A 17,970-nucleotide genomic window follows, 5' to 3' on the forward strand; every position below is an offset into this window, starting at 1 on the left:
TTTAAAACACCGACCAAAATTAGACCACCTTCATCCCAAAACCTTTAAGTATCGTGTACTCAGTGTAGGTACAGTGGTAGGTACAATCCGGTGAAAAAGCTCTGAAATTTTTCAGGTTGGAAACTAAATATTTTTTCTTTGTAATGGACGAAAATTTTTGACGCTCAAGTTTTTATAAAAAATAAGAATTCATCACATTCAGTATCAAATCGATCTATTTTCGACGTAATTCAACTCGCTTGACTCAAACCCTGATTAACCTTTAGGCCGCCGGAGTCTGTGGGGCCACCTATCAAAATTCTGTACTCCGAAGTTTTTGAGATCACCGATGCAAATCTGAACTCGAAATTTCGAAATTCAAGACGGCGGACCAAAATCGGAAAAGTCACTCGATTCCGGTGAAACTCTGTATTCGAGGTTTTTCAATGTCGCTAATTACGAATCTGAACTCGAAATTTTTAAATTTATCATGATGGATCTAATATGGTTGCGTAGAGTGACTGTTTGGATTTTTGTCCGCCATCTTGAATTTTTCCTAAGGACTTTCTGAGGGGATTAAAGCTCATCAAATCCCGGCAGTCTAAAGGTTAATAATTTTACGTTCCATATGTTTTCTCTTCGTTATTTTATTCTGTTTCAAAACATTTTTAGCCAGACTGTACACTCGAGACATCCTCAACTCTAGCAGCGTGAGCATACCAGGAAAGGTTCACCCTTTAAACCCCGAGTCACATAAACTTCCAAAATTTAATGTAGCTGGCTTTTCATATACACGCGCATATGCCAAAATCCGAAAGGATTTTTGACTTTTCACTTTCACAAAATTTCAACACTAAAAGCTCGACTTTTCCGTCCCGTATGTAAAACAACGATTAATCCAAAAAAGGCTTTACTTTAATTCCTATTACATTTACTATTACACCTACTTCTCACGAAATATATGGACGTCAGGATTGCGTTTGCAGTGGGTTTAAAAGCGTTGCTGCATGAGTAAGAAATAACAAAAAAAAAAATTAATAAATAACCACAGCTGAAGTCAAAGTGGAAAAAAACGGGCTCTAAAGTTATGAGGTAAAAAATAAGAGCTGAAGGTGAGGCAAAGATAAACATCACGAGGGTCGAAAGTGAGGCATTTTAATTTTGGGTTAGAGCCGTACGTTTTTTTTTTTTTTTACTCTCACGAAGGTTCGGCTTTGTCACCCCTCTTTGCAAGGGATTAAACGTCGTTCCCTTCTCTCCGAGGTGTTTTTCTTTTTGTTTCGTTTTTTTTTCTTCCAACATTTTTCTTTTACTTTTCTTCGACCCATATTCGCAAAAATACCCTTAAAAGATAAGAAAAAAAAAAAAAAAAGGGAGAAATGGCGAGGATGATGAAAGGCGGATGTGTTGGTGTTTCATATAAATTAGGCAAAGAGTCTCTCCTATATCGACACTCGCAAGTAACATCAGTTTGATGTCCCCCTCTGATTTCCTTGAGAATAGAACATTGAAAACTAAGAGACACGTATTTTTTTTTTCTTTTTTTTTTTTTTTTTTTTTTTTATCTGCGGAAAAACTGTCTAGAGGGGTAAAAACGACCCCCAAAGATGATGATTTTTTGATGCGCTTGATGGATTTGAATGAAACTAACGCTGAAGTTTTTTCATTCATTATAAGAAAGACATGTCAGTGTTGGTTTCATTCAAATACATAAAGAGCGTCAAGAAATCATCATCTTTGGGGGTCGTTTTTACCCCTTGAACTGTTTTTCTACAGACAAAAGAATGAAAAAAAAAAAAAAATTCGTGTCTCTTAGTCTTCAATATTCTACAGCATATATATGAGTCTCAACGAAATTAGACGAGGACACTAAACTGATGTTCCTTGTCAGGTCTGAAACACACCCTCACGGATAGAATGTGCAACAAAGCTCTCGTATATCCGCAGCTCGGATTGATGTTCGACCCAATTTACATGTTAAGAGCTTTTTCCTTTGAATTTTTTTTTTTGTTGTTTTTTTTTTTTTTGCCAACCCATTTAAACTATATTCCACGTGACGAATCCGGTATTTGAATTTAAATTTGACATAGAATTTACGATTTAGAATTATCCAACTATTCTCGCGACAGGCGGGATGGAAAAAAGATTTTACACGCGGGAAAGATCGTTGAAAAACTGTGTAAACTTTCAATGAAATTTGCATCGCTTATCCAAATATTTTTGGATATTTTTAATCGCACAAAAAGTATAATCAACAAGTTATTAACTGTTGATCAGTTTCTTTCTTCAATTCAACTTCAAGGCAAGAAAAAGACGGCGACAAAAAAAAAAAAAAAAAGAAAACTAAGCTTGTTACCTCAAAAAAATCATTTCTAATTCCCATGATAAAAAAAATGATATTTTCAGTTCTTTCCATAATCAAATTAAAACTACCCTAAAAATTCCAGATTTTCCATAGCCTCTGTTAAATCCCCTGAAATTTTCAGGTTTCCGAAGATTTTCCGAATTGTGTAGCCACCCTGATAAAATGTAGGCGAGAGAAAAAAAAAAAAAAAAGCGACGAAATTGAATCCGTGCGTCTGATTATAATAATTTAGATAATAAAAAAAAGACAGTTTTGTCTACGATAAGGCTTAACAATTTCAAATTTTCAATTTTTCAGGTTACTTTCCACTGCCGGCTGTCTACTGTCTGGCCTGGATGTGCCTCGACGTGCTTTTCTGCACAGCGAGTATAATGCACCTCTGCACAATATCGGTTGACAGATATCTGAGCCTCCGTTACCCGATGAAATTTGGACGCAACAAAACGCGGCGACGAGTCACCCTCAAGATAATATTCGTATGGCTTCTCAGCATCGCTATGAGCCTTCCTCTAAGCCTGATGTATTCGAAGGTGAGTGTAATCGCTAATCGATAAACGCAGTTACGAGATGGAAAATAAAAAAAACAACAACATTAAAAGACGAAGAAAAAAAATTCATAGCCGAATCTCCGATTTTTTAAATCGATTATCGTATGCAGACAAAGCTAGAAGTGACGCTTGTTTTCTTTTTTTTTTTTTTTTTTTCGTTCTGCTTTTTTTCATCCAATATCCGAAAACGATAAAAGATTCGTAAGTTGATTGCCTTTCCAAATTAGCGTCTCAAACTTTATCCTTTGTGTATGTACATAGTTTTATTTTTTATTGATTTGGTTGTTTTTTTTTTTGTTTCCAATTTTACACAAAATTAATTTGATCATTTTTCTAGATATCGGTAATTAATTCCACGCGAAACCAACCAAGGTCTGAATCTCGCCGTTTCGATTTTGTAAAATAACGAAAAAAAAAAAATGGCAAAATTTTCTTCACGATGATGAATAAATCAGAATTAAAAGTGCGAAATTGATGTTTTTCGCCAATTCGAATCACTCTCAATTTACCGTGGAAATAAGTTACCAAGAACGAAGAAGTCTAGAGATTTTTTTTATTCTTCAACCGCGGTGTATAATCGCAATTCTGATAAATTGTCATAACAATAATATCGCAATGTATACATATATGTATATGGATAATGTTCCATGCGAACCTAAACAACCTAATTTTGTTTAAAAAAATTTTCTGCTATCGTTCCAACTCTAAAACAGCACCTTGAATTTTTTCAGACTCTTTATTCCACTGTTCAATTATTTGCAAATACTGGGAATAATTTAGAAAAGTACCTTTTTCAACATTCTCAAAAAATTCTGTTTACACAAACAAAAAGAAAATGAAAGGTTTCATTTTAAATTTCCCACGTTGCGTACACGCGTGTGTACAAGATTCCTTCAAGATTTCTATAATCACTGCAAACGGTTTTGCAAGCGTGATACGAATTCGCGAAAAAAAGATTTAGAAAAGAAAACGGGGAAAAAAAAAAAAAAACAAACAAACACACACATTGAATACAATTTCCGGGATACGTGGTAGGAAAAAAGATACGCAATTTTGTTTCGAATTCTCGTTCATCAATCAAAATTTCACCAATCAATTCATCCGAACAGATCCAATTAGCTGGTCGACCACACACGCGTTGCGCGTCATACGTAGAGAGAGAGAGAGAGAGAGAGAGAAAAAATGAGCACAAAAACCCGAATCATAAAAAAAAAACACACAAAACCAATTCAATTTGAGCCTTATTTACGAAGAAAAAAAAAAAAAAAATCAGGCAACGAATACGAAAAAAAAGAAAAGCAAAATTGTTCAGCGATATAAATTCTCAATCCAATGCATGGCTACCTGCAGCAAAAAAACAAAAAAAAAGGGGGGGAGGGGGGGGAGAAAAAAACAAAAAACAGCAGGAAAAGCAGCGGCGGCGGCGGCATCAGACGTTTGAATTACCTCGGGGAGGTCAAAGGTTGGGAGGATTTTTAATTATCGGAATTGACGGTTGCCTCGGGAAAATGTGATTAAGTCCGACAGAGGAAGTCAAGAAACGTTTCTACGAGCTCAGCTCAGAAAGCATTTCGCCATGCTTCTCTCTTCTCTTCTTCTCTTCTTGGTATATCTCGAATCCCTCGGGACGCAGCTGGCACTCCGGGAATCCAGCTGTGCCAGCTTTCGCCCCCAACGTTTGATACATAAAATAATACCCACTCCGAGCCGAGAAACAGGCTAATATTATGGAGAAAAATATCGGCCGTTAAGATTTTTCTCTTTGGAGAAAGTGAGAAATAAAGTATTTTTCAAACTCTATTCCGTCACTCGATGAAAAATTATTCTAAGGTTTTTACGGAAAACTGTGAAAAAAGACTTTATCCGACTTGTTGTCAGATAAATATTTATTATTTTTTACCATTCAATAATAAACTGTTAAATTTTATACGGATTTGTTTACAACTTTGGTTTTTTGAGTAAAATTTCGAGTTTCGAGTGTTTGAAGTATATTCGTAGCCTATCATTTTGGATTAATGAAAAAGTAACTATCGATGATGATTTTTTAGTCAGTTTTCAGACAGAAAAAGCAATTCTCTTTCTCATTTATGCATGGTTGCTGCGCATTTTTTGAGTTTTTTACACTTTGATTATGTTTTGTCTGATTGAGGAGAATTCGGAAAAAAATTGGCCAGAAATTCAAGAACTGCAATTTAAGGGGATCGAATGAGATCTAATCGAAAGGCAAAAAAGTCATGGAATTTTAATCGAAAAAGCTCCGACTCGAGACAAATCGATTTGTTTCTACCGTTTGTAAGGCACTTTGTTCGTGAATGAATTTCCACGAAGCGATTGAAATTCAAAGAGAAAGATAAAGGGAAAAACAACTTCAGAATCCGAACATCAGAAAAACCGTGTGTAAGAAAAAACGTGTTCATCGTTATCGATGAAAAGCCGTAATTTTCCCGATGATTCCCGGGAATTTTCTCGACTTGTATCAAGGGATCAAGAGTTTTTCAAGAATTTTTTTAACAAGTTTTAACTGTAAGTATTGATACAGACTTTGTTAGGCTTGATGAATACGTTCTCAAATTGCATGAAATTATTTTTTTTTATTGATTTTGATCATTTTTTTGTTTTGAAAATTAGTCTGAAAAAAGTTAGGTTTTGTGGTATTGATGATTTGTTGGAGATGGTTAACCTGAATGTTAATGGTCTTGAAATGAATAATACATTTTTTGGAATTTCGATTTTGACTATATTCTATTTGCAAAAAACTGCGAAAAAAGCGGTCTTTTTCAACTTTTCGAAAAATGGCCGCAATTTTGTTAGTTTTGCAAATATAAAAAATCATATGATTCATTCCGAGGCCGTTGACATGCCTTGAATATAAAACAGATCTACCTTTTTTTCACTGATTTTCAACTACGATTTTCGTGTATAAAAAGTGATTAAAATAAGTCTAAATTTTTTTTTTTTTTTTTTTTTATGATAATATAATCTACATATTGATATAGATTTTGTCAAGTTTAATAAATGCAGTCTCGAATTCTTAAAAAAAAAAAAATTTTACAGTTAAAACTTGTTAAAAAAAATTCTTGAAAAAACCTTTTTTTTTTTTTTCTTTTTGGTCGTCACTTGAATAGACCCCTTAAAACAACCTCAACAGAATTTGTTTGAAATCGCTACGTAAAGCACTTCTTGTTTCTTACTAGTTACTTGTTGTCAGAGGAAGTAAAAAGAAGCACCTATCGGTATAAGTATAATCCGATGCGTAATTAAAACAAGATCAAACACGAGTTTGAAGTTTGAAAGCTTCTAACTTCAAGTCGATTAAAACAGCGTGAAATAAAGTTACGTCGACAGAAAAGAAAGAGAAAGAGAGAGAGAGAGAGAGAGAGAGAGAGAGAGAGAGAGAGAGAGAGAGAGAACAAATTCTTTTGACTTTGTCCCTGATTTATCACACGCGTTCCGTGTAAACGATAAACATTGCGTTGTTTATCTTTAAACTCGACTTCGAAGCGTGTAGAGAGAAAGAGAGAGAGAGAGAGAGAGAGAGAGAGAGATTTGAGATAGGTCAGTGAACAACACTGTGATCATCGCGGTCGAGAATGATAACAATAAATGCGTAGTAACGCGAATGAATGAAGCAAGAATCTGCGATTACGATTAACTGAAATAACACATTTTACAAACGAATCAACGTGAATTAGATAAATGCGTATAATATGAGAAAAAAAAAAAATTTTTGTTCTACAATCGTTCTTACCTTTCGTTGTTTTCTTTTTTCTTTGTCCTTCCGAATCGTTTCTCGAACTTTCCTTACACAATTTGGCACAACTTGTAGTAGCTAAAATCACAAAACGCGTCGATGTGTTTCAAAATTTCAAGAATTTTGATTAAACTCACTTTTGTTAAAAAAAAAAAAAATAATCATATCACAAACAGATAATTTATTCACGCTAATCGGAACTAAAACTTTGATATTCATTCAACTTGTTAATTTTGAAAAATCAAGTTGCCTTAATTGGTTGTAAAAAATCACTGAAAATTTATTTAAAAAAACTTGCGATACACTTTCGAATACAAAGACTCTAATCCGTCGATATGTTTCAAAATTTTAAGAATTCTGATTACATTTCACAAACGAATGAACTTGAATTAGATAAATGCGTATAATATAATTTCCGGAAAAAAAGAAACAAAAAAATTTTTTTTTTGTTTTACAATCGTTCTTACCTTTCGTTGTTTTCCTTTTTCTCTGTCCTTACGAATCGTTTCTCGAATTTTCCTTACACAATTTGGCACAACTTGTAGTAGCTAAAATCACAAAACGCGTCGATGTGTTTCAAAATTGCCAGAATTCTGATTAAACTCACTTTTGTTAAAAAAAAAAAAAAAAAATAATAATAATAATAATAATCATATCACAAACAGATAATTTATTCACGCTAATCGGAACTAAAACTTTGATATTCATTCAGTTACTTAAATTTGAAAAATCAAGTTGCCTTAATTTGTTGTAAAAAATCACTGATAATTTCTATTAAAAAAACTTGCGATACACTTTCTAAACCGAAAACTTGATTCGAGGTTTGGTTATTATTATTTTCAACAAGGACGTGAGGATGGGTAAGAATCGCAATGTAAACAGCCTCAAGTCTTAATGCGCACAGACACAAGTATATACGGGATACATTTATTTTCATATCGAAGTTTACACGACGGCGTCTACGGCGAAACTGATTCGTCCGAGATCGAATCGAGAAGTAGACAACACCTAACGAAAGAAGAATAATAATCGGAGGGCGAATGAAGATATAAAATATCATTTCTTACTGTTGATATCGTCAAAATGTTTGTATAAATTTACAGTATCGCGGTGTGCAACGATAATGTTTATTTATATTTAATAACAAGAGTAAAAATAAATAACGATAATTCTGACGAAGTTGTATAAGTTTATCGTAACGAAGTTCCTTTTTTTTTTTTTTTTTTTTTTTTTTTTTTTTTTTTTTTTGCCTTTGCCGATGTTTTAGAATTATTATAAACTCAATTAACGAATAAACGGTCACGTGATTCAAGATTTTTTCAATTCGAAAAGCTATTATCGATTACAGTTATTGATATCGTGTGTTACATTGATTAAAAATTCACTACCGAACATTCATTACACATAATTGAATACATGTTACAATTTCATCATATATCCGATTCAATACGTCTTCTTTTATCGCTTTTATTATTTAATCTTCGATGTACTCGAACGGTTCCGGAGCTTCGGCCTCTTTTTCTTCGTCCGGTTTTGGACCGAATGCTGTAGAGAAAACAAAAAAAAAAAAAAAAAACAAAAAAAAAAAAAAAAATGGAAACAATGTTGATCAATTAATATTTCTCGAAACAAAAGGAAATAAATACTTAAGATACTTTGCAGAGATCTGATTCTATAAAGTTTTTGCAAATTGTGCATAAATTTCTGAGATATTTTTTTTTTTTTTATTTTTAAAAATTTTTTTTATATATATATATAGAATTCAAGTCGTTATTTCTTATTTCGGTTTACGTCGTGTGAGATTTTCAATCCTTCATCTTGTATATCTTGTACAAATACCACGTTTTCAAAATTTCGATCTTTGGATAAATGCGAATACTCAAAATTCGGTAAAATCTGCTTATTTTTCAAATTGTTTGTATTCTTTTTCTGATTTTTTTGAAAGTACAAAATTTTGATCACCTGAGAAATATGTAAGTAAGTATTTAGATTCTCAATGAATTTTTTTTTTTTTTTTTTTAATTCAAACATTGTTTGTCAAATTTGTTATGTTGAAAAAATCGAGGAAAAATTTTCTTGAATGAAAAACTAGAACTTTCGATGTTGGCAACGTTGACGTAACGATACATACATACATAAAAAAAAAAAAAAAAAAAAAAAAACAGTGATCCGTAAACTTGAGGATTGTCCAAATTTGAGTAAAAACTTACGGATCAAAAACTGTGACTCGTATTTAAATAAAAAAAAAAAAAAAAAGTTTAATAAAAGTAAAGATATTTAATCGACTTTCAGTTACGCCAACGTTACTAACTCAACTTCCGTAAGTCTTTTTGAATCCGGCTTACCAGCAACAGGTTCCACGAGTTCCTCTTCGGCCTCGGGCTTGATGTGCTTGACCATGACGATGCCGCCAATTCCGACATCCTTAACAGGAGCGTACTGACTTCCGGGAACGAGAGAAATCAGTTTCAACTGTTGGCGCATGATGCGAGCGGGATTCTGTAAGATCTCGAAATTCGGTTCGGGTTCCTTCTTCTCCTTCTCCTTTTCCTTTTCCTTTTCCTTTTCCTTTTCCTTTTCCTTCTCCTTCTCGCTCTTCTCTCCACCATCGTCCTTGCTGCTTCCCGCGGCTTTTTTGTCCGCCTTATCCTTATCCTCCTTGTCCTTTTTCTTGTCCTCCTTTTTCTCCTCCTTCATCTCTACCGATTCCTTCGTCTCGGACGGAGACGGATCCTTTACGAATGCGTGATAAAATAATTCCAATCGATAGAAGAGACGCGAAGTGATGAAGAAGTGAAGACAAAAAAAAACAAACAAAAACAAAATGAAAATGAAAAAAAAAAAAAAAAAACAGGCTTACCGGTAAGATGAACCGAAATTAAATTTTTAGCGTGTAATTCTCATCAAAATTATCTCACTTTGACGCATTTTTTGACTTTCTTTCAACGGAAAATTAAATTTTTCCAAATCGTCGGTGTAATTTTAGGTTAATAATATGTTTCAACAGCGTCAAAAAAAGAAACAAAAGAAAATATGACAAAATTTAAAAAAAAAATGGTGGATTTTTTTTTTTTTTTAATTATCGATTCAAAAACGACCTGAAAACGAAAAATGGCGGATGGCTCCGAAGAGTTTATACTCACCACTTCCATCTTCTCGTGAGAATCGCGAGCCCGTCTTTCGGATTCGCGCCTTCGAGCACGTGCGGCGATGCTGAGAACAGCGGTGGTGACTTTTTCCCTTTCCTCGCGTTTCTTTTCCTCGAGTGGTGCCGGATAAGCGTATACACTTGGTCGAGCATTCGAACGAATTTCGAGCTTCGGCATTTTGAGCTGTGCGTTCAGGGCGATCAAGCAGGTTGGCGTGAAAGCCAAAGCCAGGCAATGGGCCAGAGGGAACCAGTACCAGTATTGAGTGAACACCAGGGCACCAACCACCGCCAGCATGTTCGTGTGTCCGGTTCTCGATTGCAGAGAAACCGTCACGTTTCGTCCGCCTGTAGAGCGACGAAATTGCCGTTTTTTACGTTCTTTGAGTTTTTTTTTTTTTTGGGTGGGGGGGTGGGGGGGGGGGTTAAGAAATCGTCAATAATCGAAAATTGCACGGAATGAATCTGTCGGGATTTCAGAAGTGAATTCACCTTTTTTTTTCAAATATTTCTAGCACGTATAGTTCGCCTGCAAACTGAGTTTGAAATACCTGAATATGCTAGTTTTTGGAAGCACTTTTTGGAGAGATTGAGACGAACGGTTGGTTCAATTTTTGCAAGTGAATTTGTTTATACTGAATCCGAATCTGTTTTGAAAATATTTCTAGCATGTATGGTTTTGCTGTAAATCGAGTTTGAAATAACGAAAAATTCTAGATTTGAAAGAATTTCTTGGAGGGATTGAGACTAATGGTTGGTTCATTTGTACCAAGTGAATCCATAAACGCTGAATCCAAAGCTGTTTTGAAAATATTTTTAGCATGTATGGTTCGCCTGCAAACCGAGTTTGAAATACCTGAATATGTTAGTTTTTGAAAGCATTTTTTGGAACGATGAAGACAAACGGTTGGTTCACTTTTGGCAAGTGAGTTTGTTTGTGCTGAATCCGAATCTGCTTTGAAAATATTTCTAGCATGTATGGTTTTCCTGCAAATCGGGTTTGAAATAACGAAAAATGCTAGATTTGAAAACATTTTTTGGAAAGATTAGGCCAAATCATCCTGAATGAAATTGTCAGATTCGTGCCAAGTGAATTGATCGATGCTGATTCCCAATCTGTTCTCAAAACATTCTTAGCACGTCTGATTTTCTTGCAAAATCAATTTTTCAATATTTTATGGTGAGTTGAAAACAGAACGTTGTACAAAAATTGTCATAACTAAAAATATCGGGTTCTTATCACATTAATTTATATCCCTGCTGAATCCAAATCTGTTTTCATATTGTTTCTAGAACGTCATGCTAATCTTTTAGTTTACCGAACGAATCGTCGTCAATAAAAAATCTCATCAAATGAGCATTTTCTTACTGAATCCAAAACTGATTTTAAAACATTTCCAGAACGTCTAATATTTCAGTAAATTGAGTTTACGGGTATGAGAATGTCTACCTTTATTTTTTTGAATCTTGTTTAAATTTATTTAGCGATTGATGTGATTCCAAAGAGCAGAATAGATCAAAAAAAATATCAAGTATGCTATACTAGTTGAAAAAAATCTCTGCGTTCATTTTCGAGGGTGAAAAATTTTAGAAATGATTTCACTTGCAGTGCAGTATCCGTATGAATATTATGCTAGAAAAAAGAGCGTGAAATTGAATGAAAAAAAAAAAAAAAAAAAAAAAAAAAAAAAAAAAAAAAAAACCGTAAACGGAGTACATGAACATCAATTTCAATCTCTGAAATCGGAAAAAATGGCTGAAATCCAATAAAGTAAATACGACATTATTAAATCTCGGAAAACTTTGCGGAAGGATCACGGAAATGAAAGAATTATTGCTACATCATTGCAGCGAAGTATTAGTTTAAAAATATGGAAACGAGGAGTATAATATAAAAGAACAAAATCTGTACAATAAATCGCAAGATCTCTGACAGTTTCTGACATAGAAAAAGGTTCATAAGGTAGAAAGAAAGAAAGAAAAAAAGAAAAATTCTCCCTCCAAGATGTAATGAAATTCTCTGAAAATTTTTAGAGGATATTTCACGCGTACTCATTTATTCTTCATCGTTAAAACAAAAGAGAAATGTACAAGAGGGAGAAATAAAAGAGGCGAAAGGAGAAAAAAAAAAAAAAAACACCGTGAACAAAGCATTGAGAGGAGAAGAAAGAAGGAAAAAGAAAAAAAAAAAAAAAAAAAGAATAACGAAATTGCAAAGAATTATGATTCTTGAAAAAAGACGGCTATTTATTCGATTGGTGAATTAGTCCTGAATAATAAGTTTCGCCCACTTTCTCCTTTCTCTGCTCTTACCTCTTCGCGCCTTCGAAGCGAAAACTTCATTAACATTTTCCGGTTCCGAGGTCCTTAGGGAAAGAGAAAGTACTGGCCAAGCAGGGCTCGGGGCATAATAAATTTCAAGTCGCAAGTGCGATAATCTTGAAGCGTCAAGAAAGAAAAAGAGCGAGAGAGAGAGAGAGAGACAGAGAAAGAAAGAGAATTTTTATAGATCGAAAAGAAAAAACATTGAATAAATTTTTGTTTCATTTTTGAATCTGCTTTTGTGTGTTGGGGGGGGGGGGGGGGGGGGGGGATCAAAATTGCTCTCAGTTTCAAAAAGAAAAACAAAGAAAACCGAAGTTTTCGACTTGAAAGAAAATTTTCTTACCCACCCCTATCGTCGTTTTCTTTTCTTTCTGAAATTATTATTTTTTTTTTTTTCCCTTATTTCTCGTACTTTTTCGCGAAAAGAAGATTGTCGAATATTCTTACCGGCGTCGATGATTCCTTGGGCCAAAATGGCGCCGAACTTGGCCATGACGTCCTCGTGCTTGTCGACGATGACCTTTGCGTAAAGGGCACGGAAATCTTTGACCCTTGGGCAGGTGGCTTCGGTCTGCTGTATCAGGATCATCGCCGAGGCGATCAGCGCTCCTTGACGGACGAAGTTCACAGGGTCGTTTGTCATTGGGTCCAGCAACGCGATCGCCTCCTTCAACCCTGTTCCAGCGCAGGCAATGCCCAGCGCCATTGCAGCCCCGTATCTGACGTGGGGGTTGTAGCTCTCAGCGAGAAGCGAAACGACGCTGGGACACTGTTCGGGGGTTCTGAAAAAGATTTTCAAAAAGAAGAAAAGTGAATTAATTTTTTTTTTTTTTTTGTTTCTTTTGCTTTCGTTTTTTTTTTTTTTTTTTTTTTTTTTTTTTTGCCTCTTTGAATCGAAGTTTATTAAACTAACGTAAATTATCAGACTATCGGATGATTTTTTAAGGTTAATAATACTTGTCGAGATTAATCTTTAAATTCTTTGGTTTTCCATGATTTTTTGTTTTGAATTGAATTGAATTGAATTGAAGTCTATTAGACTATCAGCTAATTTTTTAAGGTTAAAAATACTTGTCGAGATTGATCTTTTATCTTATTTCATTAATCTTAAATTTCTTACTTTTCTAGGATTTTTTTGGTATTTTTTTTTTCTTTTTTTTTTTTCAAAACACTTATTTCTCTGTAATACAATACAAAATTTTCCCCAATCGTTTATTCCTACTTTTTTATTCGACTTAAACGTTCAAGTTCTTGTATAAAAAAAAAAATTTCTCAAGCAATGCATCAAGGAGATTAAATTATCGTTCAAGATTCAACTTAGAAGTGATGAAAATCCGAATTCTAATTTCCTAAGGATTTCATGTTTTTCCAGGCAAACCAACAAAGACAAAAAAATTTATTCGCGAAAAAATTCCGTGAATTGCGAGTCCAAAATTCCCTGATAATTCCAGGATATTTTATGAGGTCAAAAAGAAAAAAAAAAAAATCCCTTCGAATTCAAGGAGTTCCAGGTTATTCCAGGTTGTAGAAACTACTGAATTACATTTAAGGATAAATAACCCTTGAGTGGTAACTTAAGTGGGTCACTCGTGCCACGTTTTCCTTTGTTCATACGATTATATTGTTTAAACAAATGATCAAATCATCAATATCGTGATTGGTGCCTTATTCTACGATAATAGATAAGATTTCCAGAATTTCGTGGGGAATTTTTTTTTTTTTTTTTTACCACTTTGGGGCACTTTTTAAAGCAGCAACCGAAAAAAACTTCACCATTCAAGGGATAAAAATTAAATTTTCAGGATTTCCTTGTCTTTCTGTTTCAGGACGATAATTCGGTTCTCGTGAACGGAGCCTGTCAGATACCAGATCCACTCTACAAGCTGATCGGTAGTATAATCTCGTTCTACATTCCATTGGGAGTGATGCTCCTGACCTACGCATTAACGGTTCGTCTCCTAGCGGAACAGCGTCAAAATATTGGCGGAGGAGCAGGTTGGTCCTCAGGGTGGTTGGGTGGGCCCCAGGGCACGCCTGTGGGAGGTTAGTGTATTCTCTGTACACTAACCTGACGATAATTACAAAGGCGATTATGTTAATCAGGTTGATCCTGGCGGCGATGATAGTGATAATTTATACGGCAGGTTGGAAACTCGGACCAGCGACGGAAATTTATTTGTCTTTGAATATTGTCGAGCTTTTTTTTTTTTTTTTTTTTTTTTTTCTTTTTCTACATTCGAGGAGAGCTAGATACGAAAAAAATTTTGTCTTCTTGAAATTTTATGTAACCCGAGAGTTTTAAATGGCAAACAAGAAAAAAAAAAAAAAAAAAACAAACGAAAGCCAAATAAAATCAATAAAAACTTTGAAATTGGCATGAATTTTTTTTTTTTTGTTGTTTTTCTATTTTCCATCAGATGTACGTTATTCGCGTAGATATAAATTGGTATTAAAAAAAAAAAAAAAAAAAAAAAAAATATTCACCTACTAACCCACGCGAGAGTCATGCGATATATTCTCATTTTACACATACTAATACACATAAATACGTAATCTATACAAGCGAGTGAATCCTGACATTAATTTTGACATTTTAAAAAATTTGGAGCGACCTATTCAAATTTTTTTTTTTCGAGCTGTCCTTTGGAGTGGGCTCTTAAAACATCAAAAACTAACATTTTGTCACACGAGACTAAAAAAAAAAAAAAAGATGGTCGGTTTTTTTGCGCCACCCTAATATACATATATATTTATATACATATATATATACACGTGGACACGCCCCCTTCATAAAACCTCACCTCGTTTCGTTTCGTTTCGTTTGACCGAACGCACCGCAGATATTCCGCTCTTGATTAAGTATTAATTCATTAATATCACTAAGCAGTGTTTAAAGTTCCGGCCATCCTCCAAGTTAATTATTAACCCCCATCCCCCCCTTCGCCCCCCCCCCCCCCCTCCTCCTCGAATTTCCTATCTCGCCGAGAAATCGTGTAATACATTAACAATGAGCGGTAATCAATAATTTAGTTATTTATTTCTATCGTTACGATATCTTTTTCTCACTTTCTTTATTTCTTTCGATGTTTATTTCATTGAAAAAATTAACGCTCCGAGTAACGTAAAAATCGAAAGATTATTGTAGGTATTGGGTTTGAATATTATTTATAAAGATAAATTACAATTTTTTCGTGTAACTTTCATTCGACATCGTATAATTTATAAAATCACTTGAGTAGACGAAATGCTTTTTGATTTATAAAATTTTTCACGTTTTGAAATAAACATGAAATTGATATAATTCACTAGGACGAGGGGGGACGAAGAGGATTTTTACGAGGGAATTCTAATTTTTCTCTCTCTCTCTCTCGCTGTCTTCTTTTTATGAAACAACGAGAAAGAAGTGAAACGACGTTGTAATTGGAGAAATTGCACAGTTGCAGTTTTTATAATTCACGTGTATACACATAGAGCCGTGAATTGTTAATCCGTTCGAGAATATAACGAGAGTAGAGTTATAGCAGTTACGAAACTTCACCGGAAGTTTATATAGTATAATAAACCGCAATTATGGGATTCTTGTACCCCCTCCCCCCCCCCCCCCCCCCGTGAATAAGTTCGAAGAAAGAAAAGAAAGTTGAGAGAATTTAAAGTAAAAAAAAATAATAAGAAATAAAAACTTTGAGAGGAAAATAGTTTCCACGAATATATTCAATATAGCGTTTATTTCATTTCCTCGTCACCTATTTTATCTTCTTTTTCTATTTTATAATAATATAATATTATTTATGCATAGGTATACACCCGTGCAATAGGAAATAAAATTTTTACGAACAATGTTGTATTTATTTACCAATTGCAAGAAATTATTATCACCAGCAGACGATCTTTGACGAATTACAACATTCGAAATACTTGCAATTAAAGAAAAAGTTTGAAATCAGTATGCGTTTTTGGTACACATGTATATAATAATATAAAGTGGTAGGTCGATTTCGCCGAGCAAAGTTAAGGGAGCAATCAGTCACTCCCTTCAACCGCAGGAATCTACCCTTGTTGTTTTACTCGCGCTGGTGAATTCCGGTACAAATGAGATGTCAAAAAGTAGAAACAAGTCAGCCCCGTAATTGGAGTAAAATTCAAGATTGAATAACACCGACGATAAGAAAAAAAAAATAAATAAATAATTTTGTAATAATATTTGTACGTCTTAAAATTGATTCACGTTATATATGTAATACAAATGGGAAAAAAAAAAAAAAATTTCAGTACAAATCGTGTGGATTAGTAAAAAAATTCGCGAGTTTTGGCGAAATGAAAAAAAAAAAAAAAATCTCTCCTTTTGTTCTGCAATAATTCCTAAACGCTGTAGAAAAAAAAAACTTATTTCCTAACTTGTACAACTTTTTTTTCCCCATCTCATTATTCCTGTCCCGATTCATCCGAAAGTTAATTTTCAACTGTCTATTTCGTTGAATTTTATTAATAAATTTGCACGATTTGAGGTTACAATTTGATCACGTATCGATCTAGTAGTAATTCATATATTAATGTGTTTCTTTATTCAGGATTCGCCAATTATTCTCTCTTTTTCTCCATTGATTAAATATATTTTAATACACCTTGATCGGAATAATTTTTATACATAACCCGAAGATTTATTCATTCATTCGTCCACTCGTGATAAAGATTCGTTTGCTCAACCCTCGTTCGTTGATTCGAAAATAAAAAATGCTTATTATTCACAGGAAATAAAAATCATTGGACCGTTTGCCCGACAGGTTTGGACAGAAGGTGTACATGGAGAAGATTGCTGATGAACAAGGGCGGCGGTGGTGTGGGGGTCGGTGGGGTCGGCGTGGGGGGCGGGGGTGGTGGCACGCCGCAGCATACTTCCGGCGCCTCGACAGACACGGAACTGACTACCATCGACACACACGAACTGTGGTTACCGGAAAGCGACCCACCGCCTTCGGCGATGTCAGCTCTCCACGCTTTTGGTGCCGAAATGCTAAAGCTTTCGAGAGGCCTGGAAGGCATGGCGGCGGCAGCTGCGGGTAGCCAGACGCCACCGACACCGAGATCAATTAATCATCAACACCTGATACAGCAGCAGCAGCATCAGCATCAGCAGCATCATCATCATCATCACACGAGTAGTCTGCATCATCGTTGCAACTTTCGAAGCGGGTGAGAATCGATATTTGATAAGCGAGACAAGTATAAGAACAGAAAAAAAAATAAATAAACAAACGATTCGACAATCGATAACGAAAAGGAGAGAATATACGTGTAAAGAAGTTTTATTAGTGTAAGAGTAATGGGATGGAAGAAATGAATGATACTAGAAAAAGGTTTGTGTCTTGGCTAAGTGTCGGTAAAATGTCGGTAAAGGAATCTGTTCCAGAGCGATTATTGCCTCTCTAGTAGAGTAATAATAATGGGATGGAAAAAATAAATGATGGTAGAAAAAGGTTTGTGTCTTGGCTAAGTGTCGGTAAAATGTCGGTAAAGGTATCTGTTTCAGAACGATTCTCGCCTATATGGGGGATACAACGAACGTTTCAACCTTGATGAATTTTCAATTGCTGCAAAATATTCTGACCTTGTATTTAGAGACTGAATTTATCTACCCCTCGAGTGATATACCGTGATGAAATAAAAAATCCTGTATATAAGAGACTGAAGATCCGTAATTTATCCAACTTGTTTATTTTTTTATTTTTTTATATACATTTGCTTGAAAGAACACGCTCGCGGATAAAAGCTCGAAACATATATTAAAACAGGATCCGGAGAGTAATGGTTATATACATGACCGAATATGAATTTCTCAAGGAGCGTTTAGGGTTGC

General features: G+C 34.5%; 2 protein-coding genes across 3 annotated transcripts in view; one reads left to right on the forward strand and one right to left on the reverse strand.

Annotated features, from left to right (window-relative positions):
- Positions 1–17,970, forward strand: part of LOC124406307 (5-hydroxytryptamine receptor 2A) — a 103,731-nt gene that overhangs the window by 78,233 nt on the left and 7,528 nt on the right. The window contains exons 2-4 of one of the 2 annotated variants that reach the window (XM_046881680.1): positions 2,642–2,874; positions 13,943–14,159; positions 16,898–17,306. In XM_046881680.1, the coding sequence (XP_046737636.1) occupies positions 2,642–2,874; positions 13,943–14,159; positions 16,898–17,306 (859 nt within the window). The remainder of the gene's footprint in view (positions 1–2,641; positions 2,875–13,942; positions 14,160–16,897; positions 17,307–17,970) is intronic. The other variant, XM_046881681.1, reaches the window with a different exon arrangement.
- The window catches only part of LOC124406305 (26S proteasome non-ATPase regulatory subunit 1), a 73,040-nt gene continuing 63,186 nt past the window's right edge, over positions 8,117–17,970 (reverse strand). The window contains exons 11-14 of the mRNA XM_046881679.1: positions 12,564–12,898; positions 9,787–10,139; positions 8,989–9,376; positions 8,117–8,188 (exon numbers count right to left, since the gene is read on the reverse strand). Of these exons, the coding sequence (XP_046737635.1) occupies positions 8,118–8,188; positions 8,989–9,376; positions 9,787–10,139; positions 12,564–12,898 (1,147 nt within the window). The 3' untranslated portion in view covers position 8,117. The remainder of the gene's footprint in view (positions 8,189–8,988; positions 9,377–9,786; positions 10,140–12,563; positions 12,899–17,970) is intronic.

The sequence above is a fragment of the Diprion similis genome, chromosome 5 (genome assembly GCF_021155765.1).
Source record: "Diprion similis isolate iyDipSimi1 chromosome 5, iyDipSimi1.1, whole genome shotgun sequence".
Classification (NCBI taxonomy): Eukaryota; Metazoa; Arthropoda; class Insecta; order Hymenoptera; family Diprionidae; genus Diprion; species Diprion similis.